We start from the raw sequence: 27,247 nt of genomic DNA on the forward strand, positions 1-27,247 counted from the left end.
GGGTTGGACCGGGTCCTGCTCTCCAGTGGGTCTGGGGTTCGAGTCCCGCTTGAGGTGCCTTGCGACGGACTGGCGTCTGTCCTGGGTGTGTCCCCTCCCTCTCCGGCCTTCCGCCCTGTGTTGCCGGGTAGGCTCCGGTACCCCGCGACCCCGTATGGGACAAGCGGTTCAGAAAGTGTGTGTGTGTGTGTAGTATTAGCAAATCAGTATGTCTAAATTGCCTGTAATGTGTGAATAATAGTGAGAGACTGAAGCCCCATTAAGGATGGACCATCCGTTATGTCCTGTGCTTCCACGATAGTGTCTTGACTACCATGACCTTGCACTGGACAAGCAATTAATGATGGATGGATGTTCTTTTCATAGAGCTCCACTACTGAACTTCTGACGGTCCTAAATTAGTATTGAACTAGAACGTTCATAACTTTCTGTCATTTTTTTTTAAATAATAATGTACATTTTGGTAGCAAAAAGAAACAGAAATTGTTAAAAAAATGGGCAAGGAGCAATGCATCTTACACCAAAACTCCAATCCTACTGCTGATTTAGAGCATTGAGTAAAAAAGTACAATATTGCACAGACAGAGGACCACAGAACTGAAAACATGTTTCAGGTGAATTGATCGCAGCAGTACACTGTTTGTTGTTTCAAGGTCAAGCACAGTTCCAAGCATTCGCTGAATTCCAGGAAGACATTCTGTCTGAACTGCATGTGCCTTGATTTATAAAGATACACTTGTATATAATAACACACAACCAGTGTATGAAGAAAGCTGTCTGTTCTCCAAGGTAATACTGATCTCAGATGTCATACGTCAATCATGTAGACAGCAGAGTGTGTCCAAGGGACTTTAACACACAGCCATTAAATGTGGAATGCAACTGCAAGTATGGTCTTTCACAAATTAGAAATTAAATGAACATACTACATTTTAAATGAAAGCAAAATGTGTTCCTGGGCATTTTCATTTCCTCTCAGCTATAGGTTGGCAGCTTCTCAGTAATGACATCTATATAAGAGCTATAAATAAAATTCCAGCTTGTTTCTGGACAAGCCACTACTGTGCACAAATAAATCTTAGTTAAACAAATATTTCTCTGCGTCAGCACATATTTTTATGGAGTGCTGCTATCCTCTGTGAACAGTGGTACATTTAGACCTTATTGTTCTCAGTGTCTTGTTGCAAAATATGGTTTGAATGAAACATGTCAGTGTTGTGTGCAGAATGTACTGTTCTGTGTGTGAGGGACAGAGGAGCAGTAACAAAGAAAACATTCCCATGTGACCCAATAGGTTCTCTCATTTTGTGCATTTGAACTTGGTTTTCAGTTTGAAAGGAATCAAAAAAATCTATGGCTATATAAATCTGTAAAAATGTTTTGCTTTGTCAAAGAGAATCATCTAAATAATAATTATTACATTTATCTGACACTTTTTTCTAAAGAGACTTATAATGTTAAGATTACTAACAAGTTTACAGTTACTTACCCATTTGTACAGCTGGGTAATTCTTTACTGGAGCAATTTAAGGTAAACACCTTGCTCAAGGATACTAGAGCCAGAGATCAAACCTGTAACCTTTGGATCCAGAGGGAGTAGCATTAAACACTATGCTACCAGCTGTCTATGTTACTACTGTTGTCGTTGTTGCTGTTATTGTGGTATAAAAAATGCGTAACAAATGTTACATTGTGTTCTTTGAAACCAAAGAACTGAATTTTTATACAATGAAGTTCAGACAAATGAAAGACAAGGTATAGGTGTGTGTAGTAGATGTGACACAGAAATTATTTTCATCATTCTTTCGTTTAACATTTAACATATCTATTTATTAACACAGGTGTAATCTGTCATCATATTCTTCTTTGCTTTCTTGCCTTCTTTCATTGCAATTTAGTGGTCAGAGGAGACTGCCATAGAAAACAGCATTTTCCATAGAGGCTGCCAGTATCTGAACCCCTTACTAAAACTGCATAATCAGATTTTCTGTTTCATAAAAAGGTTCTCAAACATGACATCTGAGGTTTGCCTTTCTATCCTCATATTATTCACTTTTCAAGAAATTGCTTTCAGCACAATGATATCACACAGTGACTTGTGAATAAGGCTTTGATTGTTTTTCAAAGTTCACAGAAGAAGTGTTTAGACTAGAAAGTACATGACTTTACAGAAGTCCCTCTGTCTTTTTGCAATCATACATAACCCAGAACTCCGTCTGGTCTTCTTTTACAAGATATAATGTCCGTAACATAGAAGTTTTATCATTTTTCAAGGTGGTGACTGCATAACAATCTGCAGGTTATATTTTCACATTGCTCCATTTTAAGCTTGAAGGAATTACTTTTCTATCTTGAGTTCAACACTTCTACTGCACATTTTCCTACCCGTCCACACCATCCTCCAACAGATGACTGCAGACCACGTACTTGTCCTCTAAGCCAGCTTCACTGAGGCCCTAGACATTTTTATCGATGGTTAATTTTCTGCAAATTTGTCAAGCCTCTTCCAGGGTTTCCTGCAAAGTTCCTGAATGTCTCAATGTGGTATATGTTGAACAGATTTGTTTTGTGCACCATCATTGTATATCTTTCTTTTGGTTTTTCTCATCCAGGGGAACTGAAAGTATTCGAGTAGATAAAAAGCCTCAGCAGAGTAGATTTCAAATGGATTTTGATTTGTGACACAAATCATTTAAGGGATCTATCGAGGTTGTACTCTAATGCTCACCATGCCCTCTGGAAATTTGTTTAGAATCATTTATTATAGACTGACATTTTCAAGCTCATAAGGGCCTGAAGGAAGGTGTCTTAATAGCAGCCCAAGTCTAAAGAGCCTCAAAAGTAAAATAAAGTGGCTCATTATTAAAAGGTCAATGTATAAGAAATATATATGCATATATACATCAAGGGAGAAACTAACAGCCCCTACTGTAGATCTCAGTTAATCTCACCCCCATGGCATATCGTATGGGTGTGAATGACCTTTACTTAGCCACATATCTACAGCATCACTGTAGGACACGATACCTAGATAATCCCACGGTAACTCTCCACTGCGACCCAGTGTTACTTTTGTCATATCAAAAGCCTGCCAAAGTGTGGCCCTTTCTTTGCATGCCACATTAGATCACTGATGGTAAAGGAGTAAAACATCAATCACTACATATACTATATATATATATATATATATATATATATAGTGTATATATATATTATATATATATATAGAGAGAGAGAGAGAGAGAGAGAGAGACAGAGTAGCATGAGCCTATGTATTTGTACTCTGTTAGAGGCCTGGGTGCTGGGAAGCAACAATCAGCTAAGATTTTTGCAACTGGTAGTTTTTCCGTATCCAGTAAATCAGGGCTTCACTCGAAGGGGAAGAAAGGACAAAGGTTCAAGTCAGAGAGAGAGGGAAGGAATTTCTTCCCCCAACACTTGCTAATTAAAAGAAGAACCTTGCTTTCTTATCCCCATCATCCTCACCACACACAAACACACACCATTTCAGCAATGGAAAATATGGGCCTGTCAGCATTTGTAAGCATTATTTTAAGGCTGGTAACTATACACTCAACACCACATTCAGTGAACTTTAAAAATCATGAATTGATCAACTAAACCAAGTGAAAAGTGAGTGCTAGAAGTATTCCACCACAAAACCTAGTTTGAGTTTTCTGTTTTTGAACTCCATATATATTAATTCCTGACGTGATGTATGGGTGTGATGGGTTATTTAACATTCTCTCAAGGCTGTTGTGTTTTAAATGCTGGCCTCAGAAAAGAGCAGCAGATGCATCGCTCATTTAACTATTGATTTCAATATGCATGATATATGGCTTTTCAGTACAAGTGGTTTGATGTTTCATTTCATATTTTCCCTTGGAACTGTCAGGATATTAACCTCATCCTGACAAAGGGATTGGAATAAACTGGGTCAGAGTGTATTCAAACAAATAAACAAAATAATGTAAAATACATTTTTGAAATCAGTGGGAAAGATATATAGAGAAGATGCATTGGGATTTCATTTCTATGTATAAATGTATGGTTTTAACAACTTTTTCCGCAGTGCAAATCTGGTCAAAGAAGTTAATTCAGAGGGCACTGTATGTACTGCCCTCAGGATATAGTAGTTCTAGTTCATATTTTCTGAGGCTAGCAGTGCTCTCTGTTGATTGCTTTCAGAAGACACCAGTGCTGTTTTCATTTCTTTCTTGAATAATCAGAGGTCTTTCACTCAAAGATCTGTCCACTTCTGAGGAATTTTCTCACTTCTTGTCTGATGAAATTCCATCACTTTTTTATCATTAGAATGAAGCTGCATCCTTGAATATGATTATATAAATCTCCACAGAACTTCCTGTAAGAATTACCGGCAATAGATGCCTTAGCTACCACTTAATGGAACGATTTGGTGATATTTATTGTTAATGGTTTAGACCAGTCCAAACATTGCTCTTTTCCTTCATTAAGCATATTTTGATTGCTTGTATATGACGGTGAAGGGGGCTCGGTGGTGCCGTGGGCTTGGCCAGGTCCTGCTCTCTGGTGCGTCTGGGGATCGAGTCCTGCTTGGAGTGCCTTGCGACAGACTGGAACCCGATTCTGGGTGTGTCCCAGCCCCCTCCAGTCTTTTGCCTTGTGTTGCCGGGTTAGGCTCCAGTTCGCCGCGACCCCGCTCGGCACAAGCGGTTTTGGCCAGTGTGCGTATATGCCTATGACACCCATATGTGCAGTAAATTTACATTTATTCATTCATTTAATTCCAATGATCCGAAAATGCATAAAATTATTTCATGCCCTGGCACTGATTTGAAAAATAATTCAAGACATTTGCAGAGAAACTGAAAACAGAGGAACTATGGCTTTCATCAACTCTATAGAACTGTAGTACTTGTAGCAACCCGTGTTACTGTGTTTTAGCAAGAAATGTGTTTAATGTGAGGGGGTGCAGTGGTGCAGTGGGTTGGACCACAGTCCTGCTTTCTGGTGGGTCTGGGGTTCGAGTCCCGCTTGGGGTGCCTTGCGATGGACTGGCGTCCCGTCCTGGGTATGTCCCCTCCCCCTCTGGCCTTACGCCCTGTGTCACCGGGTAGGCTCCGGTTCACCGCGACCTCGTATGGGACAAGCGGTTCTGAAAATGTGTGTGTGTGTGTGTTTAATGTAAATAGTGGCATTATGGGAAAAATTAGTAAAGTAGGTGTTCAACCACTGGGGCCACTTCTGGGGAAAATGATGGGGGGACCATGTTTGCCAGTGGGAGAAAGGGAGAGCTTGGGAGTATTAAGCAGGTTGGAAAGGCTAGCCAAAACTGCTGGTCCTGTGGCAAACAGGATCTTTCAACCAAGAGCATTTTTTTTCCCCTGTGTGCCAGTGTTCAAATAACTGTTATAATGAACGCTGTCTGTGTGTCCTTGTTCGCCCCATCCAAACTCACGGCGCTGCGCACCACAGTGGACTTTTATAGAAAGAATGTAGGTTCAGAAAAAGTCAGGCTCAGGAGAGACTTTCTGCCTACTGAGCTGGAGTTCCAAAATGATCTACTATAGACTCCATCAACAGTTAGTGTTAAATGATATGAGATGGTGTCTTTACAGAATGCTTGTCCCGGTTTGTCGATACTTAGGGAAAAAAATACAAAGGAACTCTTGCCTGTAACTGAATTGTCTAGTAGTCTTAGATATTTTAAATATTTTATTCTGCGTCTTCAGTAAAGAAAACTGCTGGGAAATCTGGGATTAACACCTATTTATGCTCACGGAGACATTTCATTAAATATTCACAAAATTGCCTGACATGTAAAAGCCGTGTCCTTTGGGATAAGACTGCCTTTACTTGTTGATGTTCTGAGACTTTTTATTGACAGTTAAATCCAGAGGGGTGACTATAAATAGAGACACTAAATGTTTTCTTTTATGATATTTATAGCATGAATATCCAAAGCTACATGATGGGTTGTAGCCTGTGATTAAGAGCAACCACAGCGCAGGGGAGAAACTATAGGAGTGCAAGGTGATGTGATTTTATGACACTACCATGTGAATGGTTTGTGCTTTTTGCCATGCTGCTTAGATTTAGAATAAAGATATTTTAATATTTTAAACATATTTTATCTGTTTCACTGTATTTTTCACACATTCTGTCGACTGAGACAAATTATTTTAAAAAGTTTCATTAATTAAACACAACTGAGAAAGAACATGACCTAGTAGTGTCCAAACAGGCAATATTATGTGTAATTTGATTTTTATTTATTGTTAATATTTAAAAGAACAAGCTTTTTTCTATTAAATATTCACAGATCTTTTCTAAATGTCTAGAATGTAAAGATACAATCTTATATTGAAACGAACTGAGATTTAAGTGAAAAATATTCATGAGCAGTGTTTCAAGTGTCCCAAAAATTTTAATTAGTATGTATATCAGTGCACATGTATATATGTTTGTTTATAATTTATTTTACTGTATGAAATTTTGGATGCTTTCCAATCAGAGAGCACTCTGCACAGCACTCTTTTGTCTTGGTTGCTAAAATCCCATATAGTGAAATCAGACTAATCTCTCCCCCTCGGTGGCATGGCTTTGGGCAGTGTGTTGTTAAGGATTTTCAGAATTTCTTGCCTGTGGTGTTAAAATGCTGTGGTTAAGCATCCCCGACAAAGAGTAAAATCGTAAGTAAGCTAAACTGGAAAGCAAGTTTTTCAATTACCCCAGAAGTTATTGGCATCAGCTGTATCAGAGGCGAGTGTGTGCGCCTAGATGCGTGTTTATTTGGGAATATTGAATAAATCGCTATAATCCCACCCCCCACCGATGCTGCACTTTGAGGTATTAAGGTTGTTCATGCTTGATTTAAGCCACAAATCAAATAACTGCAATTCACGAGTGTACATTTCACAGAAATCAGCTGCCTGAATTGCATGAGTTCCGAAGTAACGCTTCCTGTATCTTCTTTATTTTCTGCCTTTTTGTCCCAGAACGGCATCTCCTGGTTTGGAGGTGTGGAGCTTGTGGATCATAAAGAGACCAGTCTCAGCATGTGAAGGAACCTATGGCAGAAAACCAGCACAGCACAGGTAAGAAGAATCAAGAATGAAAATATGACTTTACCCAGCAGCACAAGGTTCAGATCAAAGCGAGCTGAAAGTAAGAAAACATCAGGCTCATGCTTTTCACACATACGGCATTCTATTTCATCAGAATACATGTTCCATATTGTACTTTTTCAGGCAATGGTCATGCAATACTTAAAAAAAAAAAAACAACAGCAGGGAATGAACAGAGTATTGCGTTTGTTCATGAGCGCGGTAAAAATTTTGGAAGAAATTGACACGCTGTAAGCTATGCCAGATAGTAATGAGGTTCACAAAAGATGAAAGAGTGGTGATCAAAGATAGCAATGGCTGCCTGAGCGGCAGGAGGATGCAGGGACAGCCATACGGGCACTGTCGACTGAGTCAGACAGTCAGCCACCCGGCCCCTGTCATCGTGCCGATGGAGGGAAGCAGGAGGGGCCATCCGGGAAGAGAAAAAAGACACCGGAGCCACTGCACAGAGACCCTTAGTCACTGTCATTGGGTTCAAGGACACCCAAAGTCACTCTCCGAGAGGAAAAGAGCTGAGTAGACTTGCTAAGCAGGCAACGCTCAACCCTAGGGGCACAACTAAACCTAGCCACAACTAAACCTAGTCTTATAGGTATGGATTTTTTCTGTTGAAGTGCAATTCAGGCAGTTATAAAACAAGAAACAAGGCAACACTGAATGCTGATGGTAACTTTAGCATTAGAGGTCTGTGAACTGGTCCAGAGATTTAAGTTGCTGTCATCTAACTTCAGGTTGTTGGGTGCTCCTTTCATAGCCTACGCAGGAGATCAAATAATATTTGATTGCATCCAAAATATAAGTATTTTTAGTATCTGTAGTATATAAGTATATAAATATACTGTATCCTTTGTGGCTCATTCAGAGCAGCACTGGGGAAGATGCTTTGTTGTCTAAGCTCAAGCTTCAGATGGGGCTGGGAAGGTTACATCAGTTTGTTACCTAAATTCTCAGCTTCTATATATAAGTGTTCTGATGACAGAATGAAAACAAGAAGCCGAAGACATCATGAGAGAGTCATAATCTTCATCCCAGGCAAAATAAAGCCAGAGACTTAAATTAACTTGTCTTGAGGTTTGTTTAGCTTGGTTTCATTTCCTGGTACGTATGAATATCTTTATAGTTAATGATGAAAAGTTTCAGCTGATGAATTCCAGAGTTAATGATGATTTTCGGTTTGAACTGTGGTGATAAACTTTATCTTTTGGTTTCAACCTCTTAAGTATTGCTTGGGTCACTCTTTTTATTGACCTGCATCTGTGGTCTAGATGTGGCCACAGGTTATTCAGCTGCAGCTTACCCAATAGTTCCCAGAAGACCCATCTAACACAGAAAAGATTTAGTTTTGTCAATAATTTGCTCTTTTTTTCCATTTTATCCAAATATATCTTGTCAGTGAAGTAATCAGTCACCCAATTTCTGATTTGCTTCAATGTGAATAAGTAAAGAAATCATAATAGACCAAAGTGATGAAGTCTGCGTAAACTAACAGTGATTTACCTGGAAATCCTCTGTTATGTCTTGACCAGTAAGGATTACCTAGTTCTCTAAGTGTTTTCTGGAGTGTTCTTGAGCAGCTGGGCACTGTTGAGGCTTCTGTGTAGCTGTGATTTTTAATCCTTGTACTTAATAATAACTGTGGGTCTCCAACCAAACAACAAATAAAAGACTGTGGTGATAAACACCATCTGTTACAAAAAGCTGCTTTCAGACTGCAGCGAGCGGGCTTATTACGCAGTGTACACGCATGTGCACAATTTATATCAGTATGTCATCATCTGAGTACATTGCCATTGACAGCTTTCAGTCAACCTGGCTCTTAGCTTCACTGTTACAGGATGACAGAGGGAGGTTTTAACAAAATTTGGGTTTTATGTCAGTTGAGACATTTTCTAAAAACTGTGGACATGGTTCAGATCTCATGTTTCAGCCTACCTGAAACATGAAAAATACTGCAGCACATCCTGGGTGATGATACCTGAAGAACAACCAGCTGGGATTGGCTCAGTGAGAGAACAAGGGAGGAAAGCAGGGTTTCCTGTTGTTTCTTTTGTTTTTCCTCCAGTCTCTTTCCCTTCATCAGCCATTTCTGTATATGGCAGTTTCAAAACTTTTAAATCTTTAAATGTTGTGTGACCTGTGAAAATTCTGATTAGACTCTATGTTATTAAATTATTAATATTATTATTATTTTTGCTGATGATGTAATTCTTCTCTCCTCATGTCACACTAAGAGCACAGCGTCCTGCAGTAACTTATATAATCGTTGAAATGAATTCCTACTGTATTGTACACATCACTGGAAACTAAGTCAGTATAAGTAACCTTGTTTTCTGCGAAATGGTGTGGCAGTACCTGGTCCCAGCCTCTCACTTTGGGATGTTATTGAAAGAATGGTGCTGGCCTTGCTATAGGACAGCTTCAACACTCTGCTCTGCACTAGGGTAGCTGTCAAACTTGTCATGTATAATTATTGTAGCAGTATAGATCATGTACTTCATTTTTTGTGTCTTGCTGGCCAATAAAAATGCAGCAAAATGTTCTCAGATCCTAGTACGTAATGTAACTTTATGCATAGTTCTGAACCAAACATGCTTAAGGTGTAAAAGGTGTGTTTGGTGTATTTACATTTATTCATTTAGCAGTCTCCAAAGCAATATACATCTCATACAAAAATACAAAGAGTGCATTACATTAGCCATTTATTATTATTATTGTTTGTTATCATGTTTCCCCAGTGATGAAATTATATTTTTGCTGATGATTGTGAAACTGGTGTCCTGGTTTTTAAAGGTATCTTTTTGATTTTTAAAAAACTGATTATGCAACTTTCTGCTCTCATTCTAACATTGTGCTCTGTGTTACATGGGAAAAGTGCTTAGCAAGAGGTCTTTTACTACAGTCATTGACTTGGCAGGCTACAGTAAAGTAATAATGGGTCTTATTAATATTTTATTTTGGCTTAATTGTTCATATTACCCAGAGAATGCTCTGTGTGTTAGTGGTAATTATTCTATAAGACAGTTAATTACATGCAAACCCTGCATGCAGCAATTCATCGCATTGAGTTTACCTCTGCATCCCATGTAGCATATTTTCTGCCTTATTCCTCCACCAGGCCCTAGAAAGTCAACGACTGCTTGGTTTGCTGGTCAGAGGCACTTTCCTGTAGAGCCATTGATCTGTAAAGGGAAAATTCATAATATGAGGCCTCCCAGAGTAATAGTTCAGACCCAACATTCTTAATTTGGTATTTAAATAATGCAGCACCTCTTTGTGCTCTTGTTTACTATCATAAATTGCAAAACAAAAGTCTAAATGGAAATTATGGACAATTTATGAAGTAATATTATGGAAATGAGTGGGGGGTGCGGTGGCGCAGTGGGTTGGACCACAGTCCTGCTGTCCGGTGGGTCTGGGGTTCGAGTCCCGCTTGGGGTACCTTACGACGGACTGGCGTCCCGTCCTGGGTGTGTCCCCTCCCCCTCCGGCCTTACGCCCTGTGTTACCGGGTAGGCTCCGGTTCACCGTGACCCCATATGGGACAAGCGGCTCTGAAGGGGTGTGTGTGTGTGTGTGTGTGTGTGTGTGTGTGTGTGTGTATTATGGAAATGGTAACGTAACATTAAATTAAAAATGAAGACCATCACTTTCTAGCTTAATTAATAGGATTTCATCTGTGATTAGTGGCTTACGAAAGGAAACCATCACACACACACACACACAATCAATAACGGCCTTTCCAAAAAACGGTCAAAGTAACCTGGATCCTATCCTGAAAGCATAGGGTGCTAGGCTGGACATGATACACCCCAAACAGGACACCATCACAGAGTAGTCACACACATTCAGATACTTCGAGCAATTTAGAATTGCTATCTGATTCAAAATCCATTTCTTTGAGAGGAAACCCACACAAACATGAGAAGGGGAAAATAGGAAAACTTCATACAAACTGAACAGGGATCAAACCCATTCTTACTCAGACAGTTTAGGCACTATGAAACACCACTACTACCTTCTGCATGACCATATAACACACTGAAAAGTATGTGTTATTATAAATAATCATACTCATTTAGAAAGGGGGTTGCAGATAGCATAGTTGTTGAAACTATTACCCTTCCAGAAACACTAGGTTTGAATCCCACCTCCTACAGTAGCATGCTTGAGCAACATACTTCTCATAAATTGCTACAGCAAAAATTACCTAGTTGAATAAATGTTACAATATGATATGTTGTAATATATAAACCACTGTAAATACCCTAGCAAGAGAAAAGCATCAGCTACATTGATAACTTATTTGATTTATTTAGAGAGCTATACTGTACCTTTTCTGTTATACTTTACTTGCTGTGAAATATCCAGTTTGTCCCATGATTTTTAGATTGTCTCTGTAGTTTATAAAGTTTTGCTACTAAGGTGTTTTACATTGAATATCAAAAATACCAATTTTTAAATAATGTTCTTTAAATTTGTTAACCCGTATTAATTCATTATTATCTGCCAGATTAAAATTAATTGTTTGAAAAATAAAATTGTTTGGTTCCCTGCCGGATGGGAAGACCTTCCTGATTATTTATTAGTTAAATAGTTGAGAATTCACTCAATGGACTGAGGAGGTTCTCTAAGCAGGAGAGCACTTGTCTGTCAGTTCTGCTGTGAGGGTGGGGTTGTGGATCCAGTCCTGTGGCACCAGTCCCTTTTCATAGTGATGGTAGGAATGTCAGTAACACTGTGCATTGCTCTGCAATGGGTACAGTAGGGTTGTGGGTAGGATTTCGTACCAGCATGCAGTCCCCGTGGGGGTTTGTGTGTGGGACTGCCGGTCTGCCTGTTGGATGTGTGCCCGGCAATGCAGTGCTCCTTTTCTCTGCAGGCAAAGAAGCAGATATCAATTCCAGTCGAACCCTGTGGACACTGCTGACTGTTCCATTTAAACATGCAAGAACAGCTGTCAGCATCCATTTCTCCAACAGGGCCAAGCTCTGCTGGAGTTACTGTTGAACACAGCATCGGGTCAACAGCACAGGGCCACACCCTTGTGTCCACATTTTACAGTTTAGCCAGAGGTACAGGCAACTGTAGCAGAACACCCAAAACATCAATTTAAGCCTTAAAGATTCTGGAGCTGAATTTCAATTGCTTTCAGTTCTGTGGTCCTTTTGTGATTAATACACCTTTGCTTTCATAAGCAGCTTACTTTTAGCATTTACCCTGTGGACATACTGAAGTCATGATGGTGTCTTCTGCTATATACTTTTTAATGATACTATAAATAGATAATTTATTCCACATTGATTGCATGTCCAGTGCAGGGTCATAGTGGTCCAGAGCCTATTCCAGAGGTTAGTGTGTGAGTGACATAGAGAGAGTGTATTCCACTGATGTATGGATGAGTGAACCTTTGTAAGTAGTGCATCTAGCAGTGTAAATCACCTTGGTGAATAAGGTGTGTGGGCTAGTAATACTACATAGCATCCACTGTAAGTCACTTTGGAGAAAAGCATCTGCTAAGTGAATTAATGTAAATGAAATGTAAATGTATAGGACATATGAGGCAGGATCTATCCAAGAGAAGATGCCAGCCCATTGGAGGGCAATCACACACACTAATACATGAAAACTCATGTCTGAACCTTTGGCCCAAGAGCTGTGTGGTACCAGCCCTACCTGCAGCCTCAACATGCCATACTGAATAAATAGATATTGAGTGAAATTAATGTGATCAGCGTCTTATGTTCTGCTCTTGATCATGCTATGGAACACCTTGTGCTGGATTCCTGCTCGCTGTCTCTCTTTCTAAGGGAAAACTGCCTTATGCCAGAGTGTACCCACAGGGCTGTGTGGAGGAGGCTGTAGAATGCCGTCTGGCAGCAGCAGATAAAAACTGGGTTGGATCTCCATGTCTCAGTGGTGTAGGGGAACGCCACTGGGCAGTTCTTCCTGCAGATAAGGCCCATTGAAACACAAGCATGAGCAACACGGGGAGCGGGTGGCTGGCGAGCAAAATGACAATAGCGCTGAGAGCTTGTGGGAGGCTGTCGTTTGAAGTGTGGCCTCGGGCAGGCTTTTGTTCCGCAGACACGCGAGAGTGAGTAGGATGAAGTGGGATGCTGGGGAAGAAGGGGGTAAGAGGTGCTGTTATTGTTGCCCCCATGCCCACGCCCACCCCACAAGCACAAACAGAGCTGCTTGTGGTAAATTTACTGCAGCAAATAATATCATCCAAATGAACCAGGGTGTAGGGGTGGGGTAGGGGTAGAGTGACTAAGACTGACTTGTCAGTATAAAGATCTATCCTGAAATTTGCATAGTGTCTCCCAGTCATTTGAGATTCCAACAGCCAAGGCTTATCTTGTGTTTCAGGCTGGTCGCTTTCGATTAAATCACATTTTTCTTCCCTCAACTTTTGCTTCCTGATATTAGTTTCATCTTTTCTTTTTGATTGTCCTAAGTTCCAGTGTGATCCTGGGGGAAACTGTCAGCTTCCAGATGGGTCAGCTACAGGTGACTCTATCACCAGGGTACAGACTTAATGGATAGCAATGCATGTTAATGGTACAAGGTTCTCCATTTTCTCATGTCTTTTGTTTCTTCGTGTGTGTGCGTGCATGTGTGTGTGTGGAGTTCCTGCCTTTGGACCACAAGATTGCAGGTTTGGTTCCCACCTCCTGCAGGAACACCCTTGATCAAGCTACTTACCATAAATTGCTCTGGTAAAAATTACCCAGCTGTATCAATTGGTAAATAATTGTATTGTATGTCCCTTTGGGGGGGTGCGGTGGCGCAGTGGGTTGGACCACAGTCCTCCTCTCCAGTGGGTCTGGGGTTCGAGTCCCGCTTGGGGTGCCTTGCGACGGACTGGCGTCCCGTCCTGGGTGTGTCCCCTCCCCCTCCGGCCTTCCGCCCTGTGTTACCGGGTTGGGCTCCGGTTCCCTGTGACCCTCTATGGGACAAGCAGTTCTGAAAATGTGTGTGTGTGTGTGTGTCCCTTTGGAGAGAAGTATGAGTAAATGTGTGTAACTCTGAATCAAAAATATTTATTGAATCATGTCCTAGATTCTGCTATTTCTGACTTATGGTCATCATACACTTTGAAACTTTCCTATTAAAAGAAAATTGGATATTTGTTGTTTCTACTGACAAATGTATAGATTACAAATTGTTAAATTACTTTGACCTGCTTGATTCATGCTTTCTTAGGCAACGTCTTCAAGCTTTTGGGATTTTCACCCTTGGAGGGTATTGACATTCAATTTGTCAATAGCAGGTAACACCAACACTGGGACATACTGAAAAGGAAACCAACTGCCTTTGTCTTAAAACAAAGGAAATACTAGCGAGGGCATTATTTATCCAGCTGGCAATGGTTGCACCAAACTCGAAATTGAGAAATGTAAAAAGTCTTTTCTCATTTAGTCCCTTTGATAAAGGAAGAAAATGTTGCCAGACACTCCGCAGAGGCATAAGGTCATTATTTGTATTACTGTAATTTATACCAGTGTACATCACTAATTTCCCCTGTGCAATGCAATCTTTTAGGAGCCCTAGATGTCTGGATTTTTCCTGTGTAAACATTAATGTGACTTCTAAAATGTATTTGTTGTAATCATAGATTTCATTCCTTAAACATTCTAATGTTAATTTTACTATATTCAAGATTTAATTCAGTTTTTTTTATTATTTTTTATTTTAAATGAGCATGATAGTACAGCAGGTTGCTCTTCTGCCTCACGGCACTTGGGGTGTTCAGGCATAGGCTTGAATCCAGCTCATTCTGTGTAGAATTTGCATGCTTTCTCTGGGTGTGCTCCAGGTACTCTGGTTTCCACCCACAGTCCAAAGACATGTTTCAGGTTAATTGGTGACTCTAAATCACTTGTAGTTTGTGAATGACAGTGTGTATGGCTACCATGTGATGGACTGGTATCCTGGCTAGGATGGACCCTTCTTGGCCTTGCACCCTGTGCAGTCCAGTGGGCTCAGGGCCAATGTAACCCTAACTTGAATAAGTGGTTATGCAAAGTGAATGAGTGTTTGTAATACCACATGAAACCACTTTAATTTCATCAGAAGGTAGTGCTATATTTATATTAGATCATTTAAAATGTCAAAAAAATGCACACAAAATGTGCAGTGCACCCTCGAATTATCTTTAATATTCGTTTTTCTTTTTCATTCTGTCATTCCATAAGTTCTACCTTAATCCATTCTTTTTGAATTCAAATATTTTTGATATAGTAGTGTTTTCGACTATTATTATTCTTTATTCTTTTCTATTCCTGAAGAAGGAATTCATTTTCTTTTTTCGGGAAATGATTAACAGTGAGATCATGAATTGGGAAGGCAGCTGGTGTGATTAATTAGGCCCACAATGTGAAACCTATCTTCTTCTATAATCCCTGATTCCAAAAGGAAAAATTAATTAGAATGATTATAACAAAGGACATTGATAAGACTGAGGTGCAAGGAACATATAGTGAATGGGGGACAGGGAAGCTGGAGACATCTATTCATGAATGAGATTAACAATAAAGAAATGTCCCTGACAATGCTTGGAGAATTTTATTTTATCTCAATAATTATTATTGCCTAAGATAGAAAGTTCAACCTCGACCTTTAATGAAAAACTTCACTGTCAATATTTATAATCACTGTTGGTGGCGCTGGAGTGGTCTACATGTCTACACAGTTTGAGCTGAAATGGCAGTGGATCAAAACATTCACATCAAAGGTTGCATATGTGTGTGTGTGTGTGTGTGTGTGTGTGTGTGTGTGTGTGCACGTGCTTAGCTGTTTGACCTAACAAAACTGATTTACTTCTAGGGACAACCCTGCATGCTTCCCCTTCTGTGAAAAGTCCCCAAAATCTCATCTTAAAAATTCTGCTTTTGCAGACCATGATGAAATCATACCTTTATTTCTTCTCTTCTCAGTCCCTCCCAGTGACAATAGTTTGTAAAATGTATATTTCTGGTGAAATTGGGCTTACTTGATTTGACTTTAGAGCAAATCCTACTACTATATCCAGTTCTTTATATAGTGAGTTAGATTGTTCACAGGATGGCTGAAAGGATAAGCTTGCAAGCATTATCCCCTTGATAAAAACTGGGAAGCTCCATCAAAAACTGACTTCCTCTTTTTGAAAAGAACATTATAAGGAGAGAGGGACTAAGAGGAAAATGCTGAGCTTCAGAGATTGTGAGGCGCATTGGGCTGAATCCTGACCTTACAATTCCCACAAAGGCATGACCATGTGATGGAAACATTGAATTTCATCACAGGACTTCACATCCTTTTTCTTACACTACTCCTGGGACAGTGTCTTCATCTCCCAGACTCGACAACCGGCCTGCAGACAAGACACACACACGAACACACAAACAAACAAGTATTCCGTTTTTCCAAAAGCTGAGACATACCAAATAGTGTTTAATCTGAAAGGAAATTCATACTGGCAATACCTTGTGATATTTTTCTTTTGTACCTGTTTTCATACCTTTATATCTAGCTATACAGTTTATTTACCTTGGAAATTTTTTTCTGTCTTCTTTATCTTTCCCTCGGTCTGTCTCTCTCTCCTTCATCCATATTTTCCTGCAGCAATACAACTCCACTTCCGTTTTCCCCTTCTTCTCTTCTGCAGCTGTAATGAGAACCTGCACCCTTTTCAGGTTTCAGAATCCTTAAATTAAACTTCCATTTCTTCAGCAATGCTAGGTAAAGTTTCCTGCATCCAGATCTTATCAGTCTCCTACCAAAACTGCTAATGTAAACCACACTGTAGGGCTTTTTTTTCCACTTTAGCTCCTTTAACACTTTCTGCTCATTAAGCTTGCTGCGATGGAGCTGGATGATGACACTCGCCCTTTCAACTTACATTTCCATTTGTTCATTCAGCTGATGCTTTTCTCCAGTGCGACTTACAATGTTAAACTACCTACAATTATTTACCTATTTATACAGCTGGCTAATTTTTACTGGAGCGATTTAGATTAAGTGCCGTGCTCAAGGGTATCACACTTTGAGGTGAGATTTCAACCTGCAACTTTGAGGTCCAAAGGCAGCATCTCTAATCACTACTCTACCACCTGCTGTTGCTGCCCTTCACTTAGACTGCTATGTCCATGTAAATATTGAACAGGCTCCTTGCTTTACGTTGATTTATTCATTTGCTTTGTTTGGCAGACATACAACACACTGAAGCAGTCTAGGTTGACTGCATTTGTCAACATGTGCAGCTGTCCAACTGAGTTCTTTAACCCAGAAGCTCTGATGCTGACCTGTAACATGTCGATAATTCTTCCAGAAAAAAATCCACTGACATAATCGAATGAGTGTATTTACATCACTTAGAGTTACAGACCCACAATACACTTAGTTGAAGCAGCTCCTATTAATGAGAAAGGAACAGAGACAGAGGAAAAGTGATCGCATGCCATGCTGCTAGTTACTTTATGCTTGCGATGGATGGCAATCAAAACACATTAGATTTCACATATCTGGCTTGAATATGTATACATTTATAGTTATATTTATGATTATACATTTAGCAGACACTTTCCTCGAAAGCGACATTCAACTCACAGTAAATGAAAGTGCATTTCAAAATATGTGAAGAGCTATGTAGACTCACAGGACTGATAGTTACAGTACAGTGATGTTTATCCAAAGTTGTTCAAGGGTATGACAGCAGTAGGCTGTAAGTAAGTTTTAAATTGGTGATCTTCAGATCCAAAGGCAGCTACTCAAACCACTTTGCTATCGTGGCTTTTGCCAGGGCAGGTTACGCAAGTACCTGCCTATAGAGTGGAGTCTGATAGGAAATGAAATGATCTTTACAGATGGTGTGATTGAAATTTATGAAGCTTTTAGGAGATAAGTAGATCCAAAAGATGTCTCCACCCCATCACAGGCAAAACTTTTAATTTTGGACCTCTTCATTGTATACAAATATAGAGGTATAAGTTCCATTATTGGCGTCATTCTCGAGATCAGTGAGATGGTGATGACACAAACAATATTTAAAAATAGACAGGTGAAGTCTTATTAATACTTTTTTTATCTAATTGAGTTGTTGAATGCTTAAGGTTTTTTGTCAGCCGGCTGACATGGACTATCTAGTATTTAGGAAGAAAGGTGTGTTATGTCATGTTGTGAGCGTGATTATAATCTGAGGCAATAAAGCAGGAGACATTTCTCACCTAATAATTGTGCCATCAAAGTAACAAATAAACTGAGTCAGTAAGTCCAATCTAGAAATTATTTTACAGCGCAGTTAGCATACATTTGCAGAGTATAGTTATATTATACAGAGACCATGTGTTTACTCAGCACACTCTCTATTTACTATCACATTTTCTTTATATGCTTTATATCCTTTCTGTATGTCCTTTTGTTTTATATCAGGTGCAAGAATGGTACAGATATGAAGGACAGGGCATATATTTAGCTCTTTGCTAATTTTCCCACAAAGCCAGGTAATCAGAATGGTAAGGATCAGAGGTTCCAAACGTTAGAACACAAACACTGATGAACAGAACCATCAGCAAAGATTGCAGGAGAAATGAGATCATGTATCCTTCTGTCATATTTCAACCAATTTGAGTGACACAGGGTTGTAACAAGAACCTGATGCAGAGCACTGGAGATGACATCAGCTCCATCCAGGGCAGATTTAAAGCCAGCAGCAGCCTGGTTGAAGGTAACTGCTGATAAATTCTGTCTGGCTCTTTCAATACATAATTTTACACCCCATGACAGACAGTTGTCCCATTTCTCCACTCCTGCTGAGACCCAGTGTGACAGCACAATGTGGAATTTATCCTTATTTATCATTTTGGCTCCTTGCTTTATTTCCCTCCAGCACCTGAAAATCCATGACTTCAGCAGAAGTTCATCTGCTTGCTGGGTTATGTCTGTGAAAGGGAGAGGATAATAATGCATAATGTATCTGTAGTACTTTCAGGGTTAAACTTCATGTGTGACGCAGCCTTAACAAGGCCTGAGAGTGAAACTACTGCTTGTTGCTACAAATATTTTATGCAGTCTCCCTCAGCTCAGGACCACTGGATCCACATACATGATCATTAAAAGGAAATGTATTCCATTATAAATGCATTCAAATTGGGTAAATCCCGAGTGCTAATTAAAAGCAGTGAGGTTATTCGTGCAAGCTCAGGGCAAATACAAAACAGAGTTTGAGCATTCATGAAAAGGTCCTATAATCAAGGGAAAAGCCAGAGCAATTACCAGTGCTTCAAAATTCCCCTCCTTGGTGCTTATGCACAGGGACACCTTGAAATCTGCTACTTTAAATAGCAAACAACTATCAGTAACCATGGATCATTCTGCTTTAAAAAGTCATTAGCTATGGGAAAAGAAGGTAGAAGTGCTACAGTCAATTGGCAAGAATACGCTGAATGTGTGCACACAATGTATAAACAATAACAGAACTAATCACAGGAAGCTTTGTCTTATTTCTAATAAATGTTCCTACCCTTCTGACTCCAACCATTCACATGCATCATTTCCCTAAGGACAAAACTCCATGTTATATTTGCCCTTATATATGCCCTCTCATTCCCGCATCTTTTCCGAGAAGTCTACTCAGTATGCAAGCAAATCATCGTTGTGTCTCGGATGCACAAGCAGCCCCCACCGATCATATAACACACTTACTTTCAATAACACACAGGAGAACTAAAGTTATTACGATCCATCAACTGTGTGAGTCTGGAGATTGGACAGTGTGTTGGATTGGTATATTTGCTGGATCAATACACATCAAAATGACTTAGGGGAGAAGTAACTTGCCAAAGTTCAAAAGCCTGCTGCAACTAGGAAGAGGAGGCTATCCTCGGTAAAAACAAGAGCTCGAGAGTATTTGCCACAAAAACTGGTTTCCTAATTGTGAAATTACGTACAGCGGAGCAGGATTTCCGTGAATGTGCTAGAATGCTGACTTGTCCTTTCTCTGTTTATCTACAACAGGTTCCCATACATGAGTGAGTTTACCATGGACCAAGTGCTCCCTCGCCTTCTGCTGCTGGGAACCACAGTGATGATGGCCCGCGCCTGCCCCAAGTACTGCGTCTGCCAGAACCTGTCCGAATCACTGGGCACGTTGTGTCCTTCCAAGGGCCTGCTCTTCGTCCCCCCTGACCTGGACCGGCAGACAGTGGAACTGAGGCTTGGCGGAAACTACATAGTCAAGGTGACACGGCGGGACTTTGCCAACATGACAGACCTTGTGGACCTGACACTGTCGCGAAACACCATCAGTTCCATCGAGCCCTTCTCCTTTGCCGACCTGGAGAACCTGCGTGCTCTGCATCTGGACAGCAATCGCCTGGTGGAGATTGGGCCTGATGACCTACGGGGTCTGCTCAACCTGCAGCACCTGATCCTCAACAACAACCAGCTGGCCAGTGTATCTGAGCGAGCCTTCGATGATCTAGTGCCGGTACTCGAGGACCTGGACCTCTCATACAACAACCTACGGCAGCTACCTTGGGATTCCGTGCGGCGGATGCTGAACCTGCACCAGCTCAGCCTGGACCACAACCTTATAGAGTACATCCCCGATGGCACCTTTGCTGACCTGGAGCTGTTGGCAAGGCTGGATCTCACCTCTAACCGGCTGCAAAAGCTGCCACCAGACCCCATCTTTGCTCGTGCCCAGGACAGCATTTTGCTGACTACACCATACACTCCCCAGCTGTCTCTCAGCTTTGGCGGGAACCCTCTGCACTGCAACTGTGAGGTGCTATGGCTTCGGCGCCTTGAGCGAGATGATGATCTGGAGACCTGTGCATCTCCTCAAAAGCTGAAGGGACGCTACTTTTGGTCTGTTGTAGAGGAAGAGTTTGTTTGTGAGCAGCCCCTAATCACCCAGCATACCCACAAATTGCTAGTCCTGGAGGGCCAGACGGCCAGTCTGAAATGCATGGCAGCTGGAGACCCCACACCTTCCATCCACTGGGTGGCCCCCGATGAGCGCTTGGTCAGTAATTCTTCCCGTATGATGGTGTATGAAAATGGTACCCTGGAGATCCTGATCACCACTTCAAAGGACTTTGGCACCTTCACTTGCATCGCAGCCAATGTGGCCGGAGAGTCCACTGCCTCGGCAGAGCTGTCAATCATCCAGCTGCCTCACCTCAGTAATGGTACCGACCGTGCCTCGCAGCCAAAGTCTCGGCTTTCTGACATCACCGGTTCCACCAAGGCCAGCAAGAGTGAAGTCAAATCTCAGCCAGAGAGGGCAGTGACCGTGTCTGAGGTGACTGCAGTCTCTGCCCTGGTCAGCTGGACAGTCAGCAAAGCAGCACCCAAGGTGAAAATGTACCAGCTACAATACAACTGCTCTGATGATGAAGTCCTGATATACAGGTAAAAAAGGGGAAGCTGCATGTGACATTTGGGGAACATTGTGGGGAATTTAGCTGCCCCAGTGAATACATTTGTCTTGACCTGGGGAATTCACATAGAACAGTCTTGACAAATGTAGTCTAACACTACCATGTTGCGACTAACAATCAACCATTTCCCCAGTGTATAGGGACCCTGACTTGTAACCAGAAGTTTGCTTGTTTAATTTCTGACACAAATGCAATAGTGTTTCACTGAATAATGTATTTAATGCATGTGCCTTTTTTTTTTTTTTTTGCACCAAGCTGTGGATCCACAACAATACCAAATGGTAATATAAATTGAGACAGCAAGCTGTGTGGGTCACATTGGATAAAAGGCTGTTCCCAAGCAATGACATATCTATTGACAATGTATGTCAGGCACAACACCTAATAATTATAAATAGAAAATACAATGAATGGGCATGATGATGTGGGACTTATCGAGGCTCCAATGCTGAATGCACTGACATCTATAACAATAAAAAACAGTTATGTGTTTGTCTTTGTTTGTCATCCTACCCCATGTGTGTTCCTCTGCTGGATAATGCCCATCACTAAAGAAGTAAGAAAGTACTTTTTATGCTAGTTTTTCTGTCTTGTAAAAAAATTATTCATGTATTATAGAAAGCACATTTTTCAAAGCAAGTGGGAATAAAACCACATATGGAGTGAAAAGCCAACAAGAATAATAGGGTAAACAAAATAGGGTTTATTTGACTAATTGTTCCCCATATAAATTGTTTTTAGCAAGCATAAAGACCAAATTAATTTATTTATCAAACCTGTTGTATTGCATGGTAAGGTTGAGGGCACACATACAATTCATTACTAAATGCCTAGAATCCTCATGTGACAACAGTCCAGTTATGAATTTTTGAAGCTATAAATACCGTCCAGTTAGTACAGTGCACTAAAACAAAACAGGATTTACCTAGCTTCCACTGTGTTTCCAGGTCGTCTGGTGTTCCTGAACGTTGGTGAAGAATAACAAGATGACATTTACATTTACATTTATTCGTTTAGCAGATGCTTTTCCCCAAAATGACATACATCTCATAGAAAATTCAGTGTGTGCATTACATTAGCAGAAAGAGAGACATAGATGCAGGCATGCGATTCTGAAGTGCAGTTAGTTTCTTTCCACCATATGAACCAATGTTCATCACACAAGCAGCTGCATAAAACTTGATCCAAGTATCCATGATTCCAAGTCACCTTCCTAGTAATTTTTTTTTGAGATATATATAAACATTTACATTACGTTACGACGGAAAGCTAACAAGAACTGTCACATGATTTAACACATGAATAATTGAAGGTCCACGTGTATCATTAAGTTTTTTTTCATTGTGATGTGGGGGTCAAAGTGATTTTACAAACAAAATAAGTGACATACAGGCCCAATTTTATTGTACTGGTTGAGCCAGTGCATTTTTTATTTAAAAAAGTAAAGCTGCTGACACTTAATGGAAGATTTTGGGAAAATACAAAAGAAATGTCTTTATGTTCTTGTAACGGCAATAATCAAAAGTAAATAATTGACTTGAAAGCAGTATTTTAATACCACTATCTGTACTTTCCAGATTGACACCAGACACAAGGCAATAGTGCTGTCAAGTAAACTAGATTTTCCAAACACTGGAAATAGAGTATTTGCTGTAAAGGAAAAAATAGAATACAGAGATCCATAGGGGTATGTGAGACACCCAGATCTATCTCTGTTTATTTTTCTGTGTCCTCTGTAGAGACAACACATAGTTCTCTTTTTATTCCTGTTTCTTTCTTCTAAGTGTTAATGGAGAGTAAAAAAAGAAAAGAAGGCTTCCAGACTTAGTGAGTGCCAGTCAAGCCTGCTCATATGCAGGTCTTTTGTTCTCTAAGCAGAAAATGTGAGCACTTACTTTAACACGAATCAAACTTGTACTGTTGCTTGTTGTTCAAGAAATAGTTGGAACTATAAATGGCTGCAAGTACACCAGCCAAGCCCTTAACTACTTTTACCACTGTGTTTGCATGAGACAGTAAGCCAGTCATGACAGATAATCTGCACAGGTTCAGCAGCAGTATCTTCACCCATCAGCATTTCACGTGAGAGGTAGCGGCCGCCTTACTCTTTGCCACCGTGGGGATTCACGTGGAAGTGTGGGAATGCCTTCTAGTATTACCAGCTGTACACCAGTGGAGCCTCTCAATACCTCGAGTGGAACCGCGTACCACATGATTTCACATCTCATGCTTATCCCAGATGGCAATTTGTTTCATGAATAATAGCAGGTTTTCCTGTGAAGCACTGCTGTTGATCATTAGCTCACAGCGTGAATGTTTGATTGGAGTCAAAACCTGATTTGTCTGAGGATTAACTCTCCTGAGGTTAAAGGTAGCTTTAAAACTAACTCTACATTCCTTCCACTTCCCCTCTTTCTCTATATATGCCTGAGAGCACATACTTTACATTATACAGTGTTGTGCTGTTGTGGGTGCATCTAAAATCTTCCAGTACATTTCTGGCAATGGCCCGAACATTTTAAGATAACTGACAAGCGATTCAAGTCTAGAAACCATATCTGAAAGATACCCCATGCTGTCAGTTGAAGTTAAGCGTAGCATTTCTAAACAGTCCCCTTTGCCCTATAGGAAAAAAAAACCTTTATTCTGCATTTTTATCTGATTTATGATAAGAATACTACACAGCCATTTTCTTGAGGTCTGTTTTGTGACAGTGTGTTGGAATTTAACAGGGTAAATCTAATAACAAAGACAGCCAGAAATCAATCATAACCACAAACACAGAGAATACAAATGGAGGAAAAATAGTTATATTTTACACAGCGAAGATTGTTTTGGCACATGTTAAAGATTCATACTTTCTTTGTGAGGAGTTTTGTGTTTGATGTGCGAGGTAATTTTGTTTAAAAATTGCAAGTACTTTTCATAGGTTCCATCCCGTGGTGAAGGCTTCAGGAGCAGATGCCAGAAATGCAACCTAATTCCTGTAGCCCATTATAATGAGTGGTGACCCCTGGAAATGCATTTTGTCTCTTGTCTATCAAAGGGTCAGTTCCACAAGCCATCTACTACTTGCGATGTTTGGTCACCAAAGATCTGAACCAGAATTCTTTTCTCAGCAGGAACTCTGCAAACATTTAATATACTTAAAGATCTTTCCTGTGATGTATTAACTTTATTGTTACAATCCACAACCAGGGCATGATATTAAAGCCTGCAGTACCATATATTATGGAGTTAAACATTAGTAAAGAACTGACAGAAATCTGCCAATCATAATATCATCCCACAGGTGCAACCAATATTGCTGTTGTAATGCTAATTCTGATGGAGTGATTAGAATGCCACATTGTCTCATTACATCTAATTGAAAAACTGTTCCATGATCTCACAGAAGCCTCTGCCATGTCTTCAAGCCTTATGCCTTTAGGCAAGTAACACTGTTAAACTAGTGACTTGCAGAACATGTGACCTTTAATAGTATATAATAGTCCATTTCAAGGTTCTCAAGAATTCAGAAATGTGCTGGGAAATATTTTTAACCATCCCTAAACTTACATACCTTAAATTCCCTATCACAGCCAGCACTCTTTTCTCCTTCCTTTGTTTTCCTTCCTGCTACGTTGTGCAGCTCTGAAATTGGTTAAAAACAGCTGAGCTTTGCTTTGGGACAGATGGGCCACAAAGCTTGGCTGTCAGTGAAATGCCAGAATGAGAGAAAAACAGCTCACTGCAGGGATGAGGTTCTGTTGTTAGAGTAACCAAGCAACATCGCACAGGAATTGAATAGAACTGCTTAACTGTTGAGGGGATGCGGTGGCGCAGTGGGTTGGACCGCAGTCCTGCTCTTTGGTGGGTCTGGGGTTCGAGTCCCGCTTGGGGTGCCTTGCGACGGACTGGCGTCCCGTCCTGGGTGTGTCCCCTTCCCCCTCCGGCCTTACGCCCTGTGTTGCCGGGTAGGCTCCGGTTTCCCGTGACCCCGTGAGGGACAAGCAGTTCTGAAAATGTGTGTGTGTGTGTGTGTGTGTGTGCTTAACTGTTTACACTCAAGGTGTGTTGGAGTATGTTTTAGTTGTACAGCCCACTGTCTCTTCTTATGTATTTAGGGTTCACCAGAGTTTCCAGTATAAAAGCTGGCCTATAAGACTGTAATGAAATGTGGTGGAGTATAATAAAACAACAGCTGTTATTGAGATCTCAGTGTAAAGGGCTAATCAAATCTGCTTCCATTTTCTCTCTTTCTTCTTTAAAGGATGATCCCGGCATCCAGCAAAGCCTTCCTGTTGACAAACCTGGTGTCAGGGACCCGCTATGACCTGTGTGTTCTAGCAGCCTGGGATGACACAGCCACCACCCTCACAGCCACCAATGTGGTGGGTTGCACACAGTTTTTCACACGTGACGACTACCCACAGTGCCAGTCCTTGCGAGGGCAACTTCTAGGCGGCACCATGATCCTCGTGGTGGGCGGAGTCATTGTGGCCACTCTGCTTGTGTTCATCGTTATCTTAATGGTGCGCTACAAAGCAGGCCCTGGTGAGACACCCATAGACAAGCTACCTGGTGTCAGCAACACATACTCGCAGACCAACGGGAGTCGCCCTGTACCTAATGGGGCACCACCAGTCCAGCCCAAGCCTACAGCAGCACTGCGGAATGAAGTGGTGACATTCAAATGTGGCTCCCTCCAAAGTAGCCTCACCACCTCTTCGTCTTCCTCATCATCTTCCTCACTCGGGGGCCGCAATAGCGACGGTCACGGCCCGCACAGCCACGGTAGTTCACTGCCCAGAAAGTGGAAGCCGGTTCAGACCAAGCCACGCCCCAACTTGGACCACCTTCTCGGGGCTATTACTTCCTTGGAACTGCGAGGCCAAGGCAAGGACACTGGGCATTCCCCCACAGCAGTCCCATCTGTGGCTCCACCCACTGACAAGGAGCCGCTGCTTGGCCAGGCAGTAGACTCCAAGCTAAGCCGGCTGCTCATGCTGCCGCTGGAGAACAAGCCCAAGAGGAGTCATTCCTTTGACATGGGAGACATGGGAGGTGAACCCATTACCGCCGCTCCTGCACAACAACGTACCTATCCCCGTAAGGTCAGGAGCATCTGGACAAGGAGCCTCTCGGTCAATGGGATGTTGCTCCAGTACGAAGAGGAGGGTGACTTGCAAGGAAGCAAAGGAACCCTGGAGGGATCCGAGTGGGTTTTGGAAAGTACAGTCTGATAGGGCAAAACAGCTGACACCCTAAAAACCCTGGGGTGACACTGATTACCCCAGACGCCAAAACACAGGGAGGGTGGCAGAAGCCAAGTTTAAAACAACCCCCATGAGTATCAAATGTCCTCTCCCCCTGTGCCATATTATATAGGAGAGGAGAGCGCAAAATGGCAAGCTTTACACAAACCCCCACTGGTATGTCCTCCAGTACTGCATGAAACCCATCCATATGAATCCTTGATCTTTCAACCATCTGACTGACGTCACATCCATGATCCATTTAAGCTACATCAGGGCTGGTTGTGTTGCCGGGCGACACGTAGCCGAAGGGACAGAGCAGCTGAGTGAGGAGTGAGAGGTGATGTGTGACGACATAGGTGCTGTGCCAACATCTGAGGTGGCTGATGTCAAAGCAGGAACTATGGAATTACTTCCCCGGATTTTGTGGCCTCATAGCTGAGCAGTTGTTTACAAGATGGTGGATGAGTAAAGA

At 41.3% G+C, this 27,247-nt stretch overlaps 1 protein-coding gene across 1 annotated transcript; it reads left to right on the top strand.

Annotated features, from left to right (window-relative positions):
• Positions 1–6,986: 6,986 nt before the first annotated feature.
• On the top strand, positions 6,987–26,936 carry LOC108929267 (leucine-rich repeat and fibronectin type-III domain-containing protein 2-like). Its single transcript, XM_018743644.2, has 3 exons — positions 6,987–7,079; positions 20,106–21,506; positions 25,788–26,936. Exons 2-3 carry the CDS (start codon positions 20,116–20,118, stop codon positions 26,758–26,760), a joined length of 2,364 nt encoding a protein of 787 aa, XP_018599160.1. The 5' UTR covers positions 6,987–7,079; positions 20,106–20,115; the 3' UTR covers positions 26,761–26,936.
• The last annotated feature ends 311 nt before the right edge of the window (positions 26,937–27,247 follow it).

The sequence above is a fragment of the Scleropages formosus genome, chromosome 1 (genome assembly GCF_900964775.1).
Source record: "Scleropages formosus chromosome 1, fSclFor1.1, whole genome shotgun sequence".
NCBI classification, from domain to species: domain Eukaryota; kingdom Metazoa; phylum Chordata; class Actinopteri; order Osteoglossiformes; family Osteoglossidae; genus Scleropages; species Scleropages formosus.

Excerpts from the sequence above, each read along its gene's own strand:
- LOC108929267 (XM_018743644.2), top strand. The coding sequence starts at position 20,116 with ATGAGTGAGTTTACCATGGACCAAGTGCTCCCTCGCCTTCTGCTGCTG. Across the intron at positions 21,507-25,787 it reads GATGAAGTCCTGATATACAG|GATGATCCCGGCATCCAGCA; the intron begins GTAAAAAAGGGG and ends TCTTCTTTAAAG.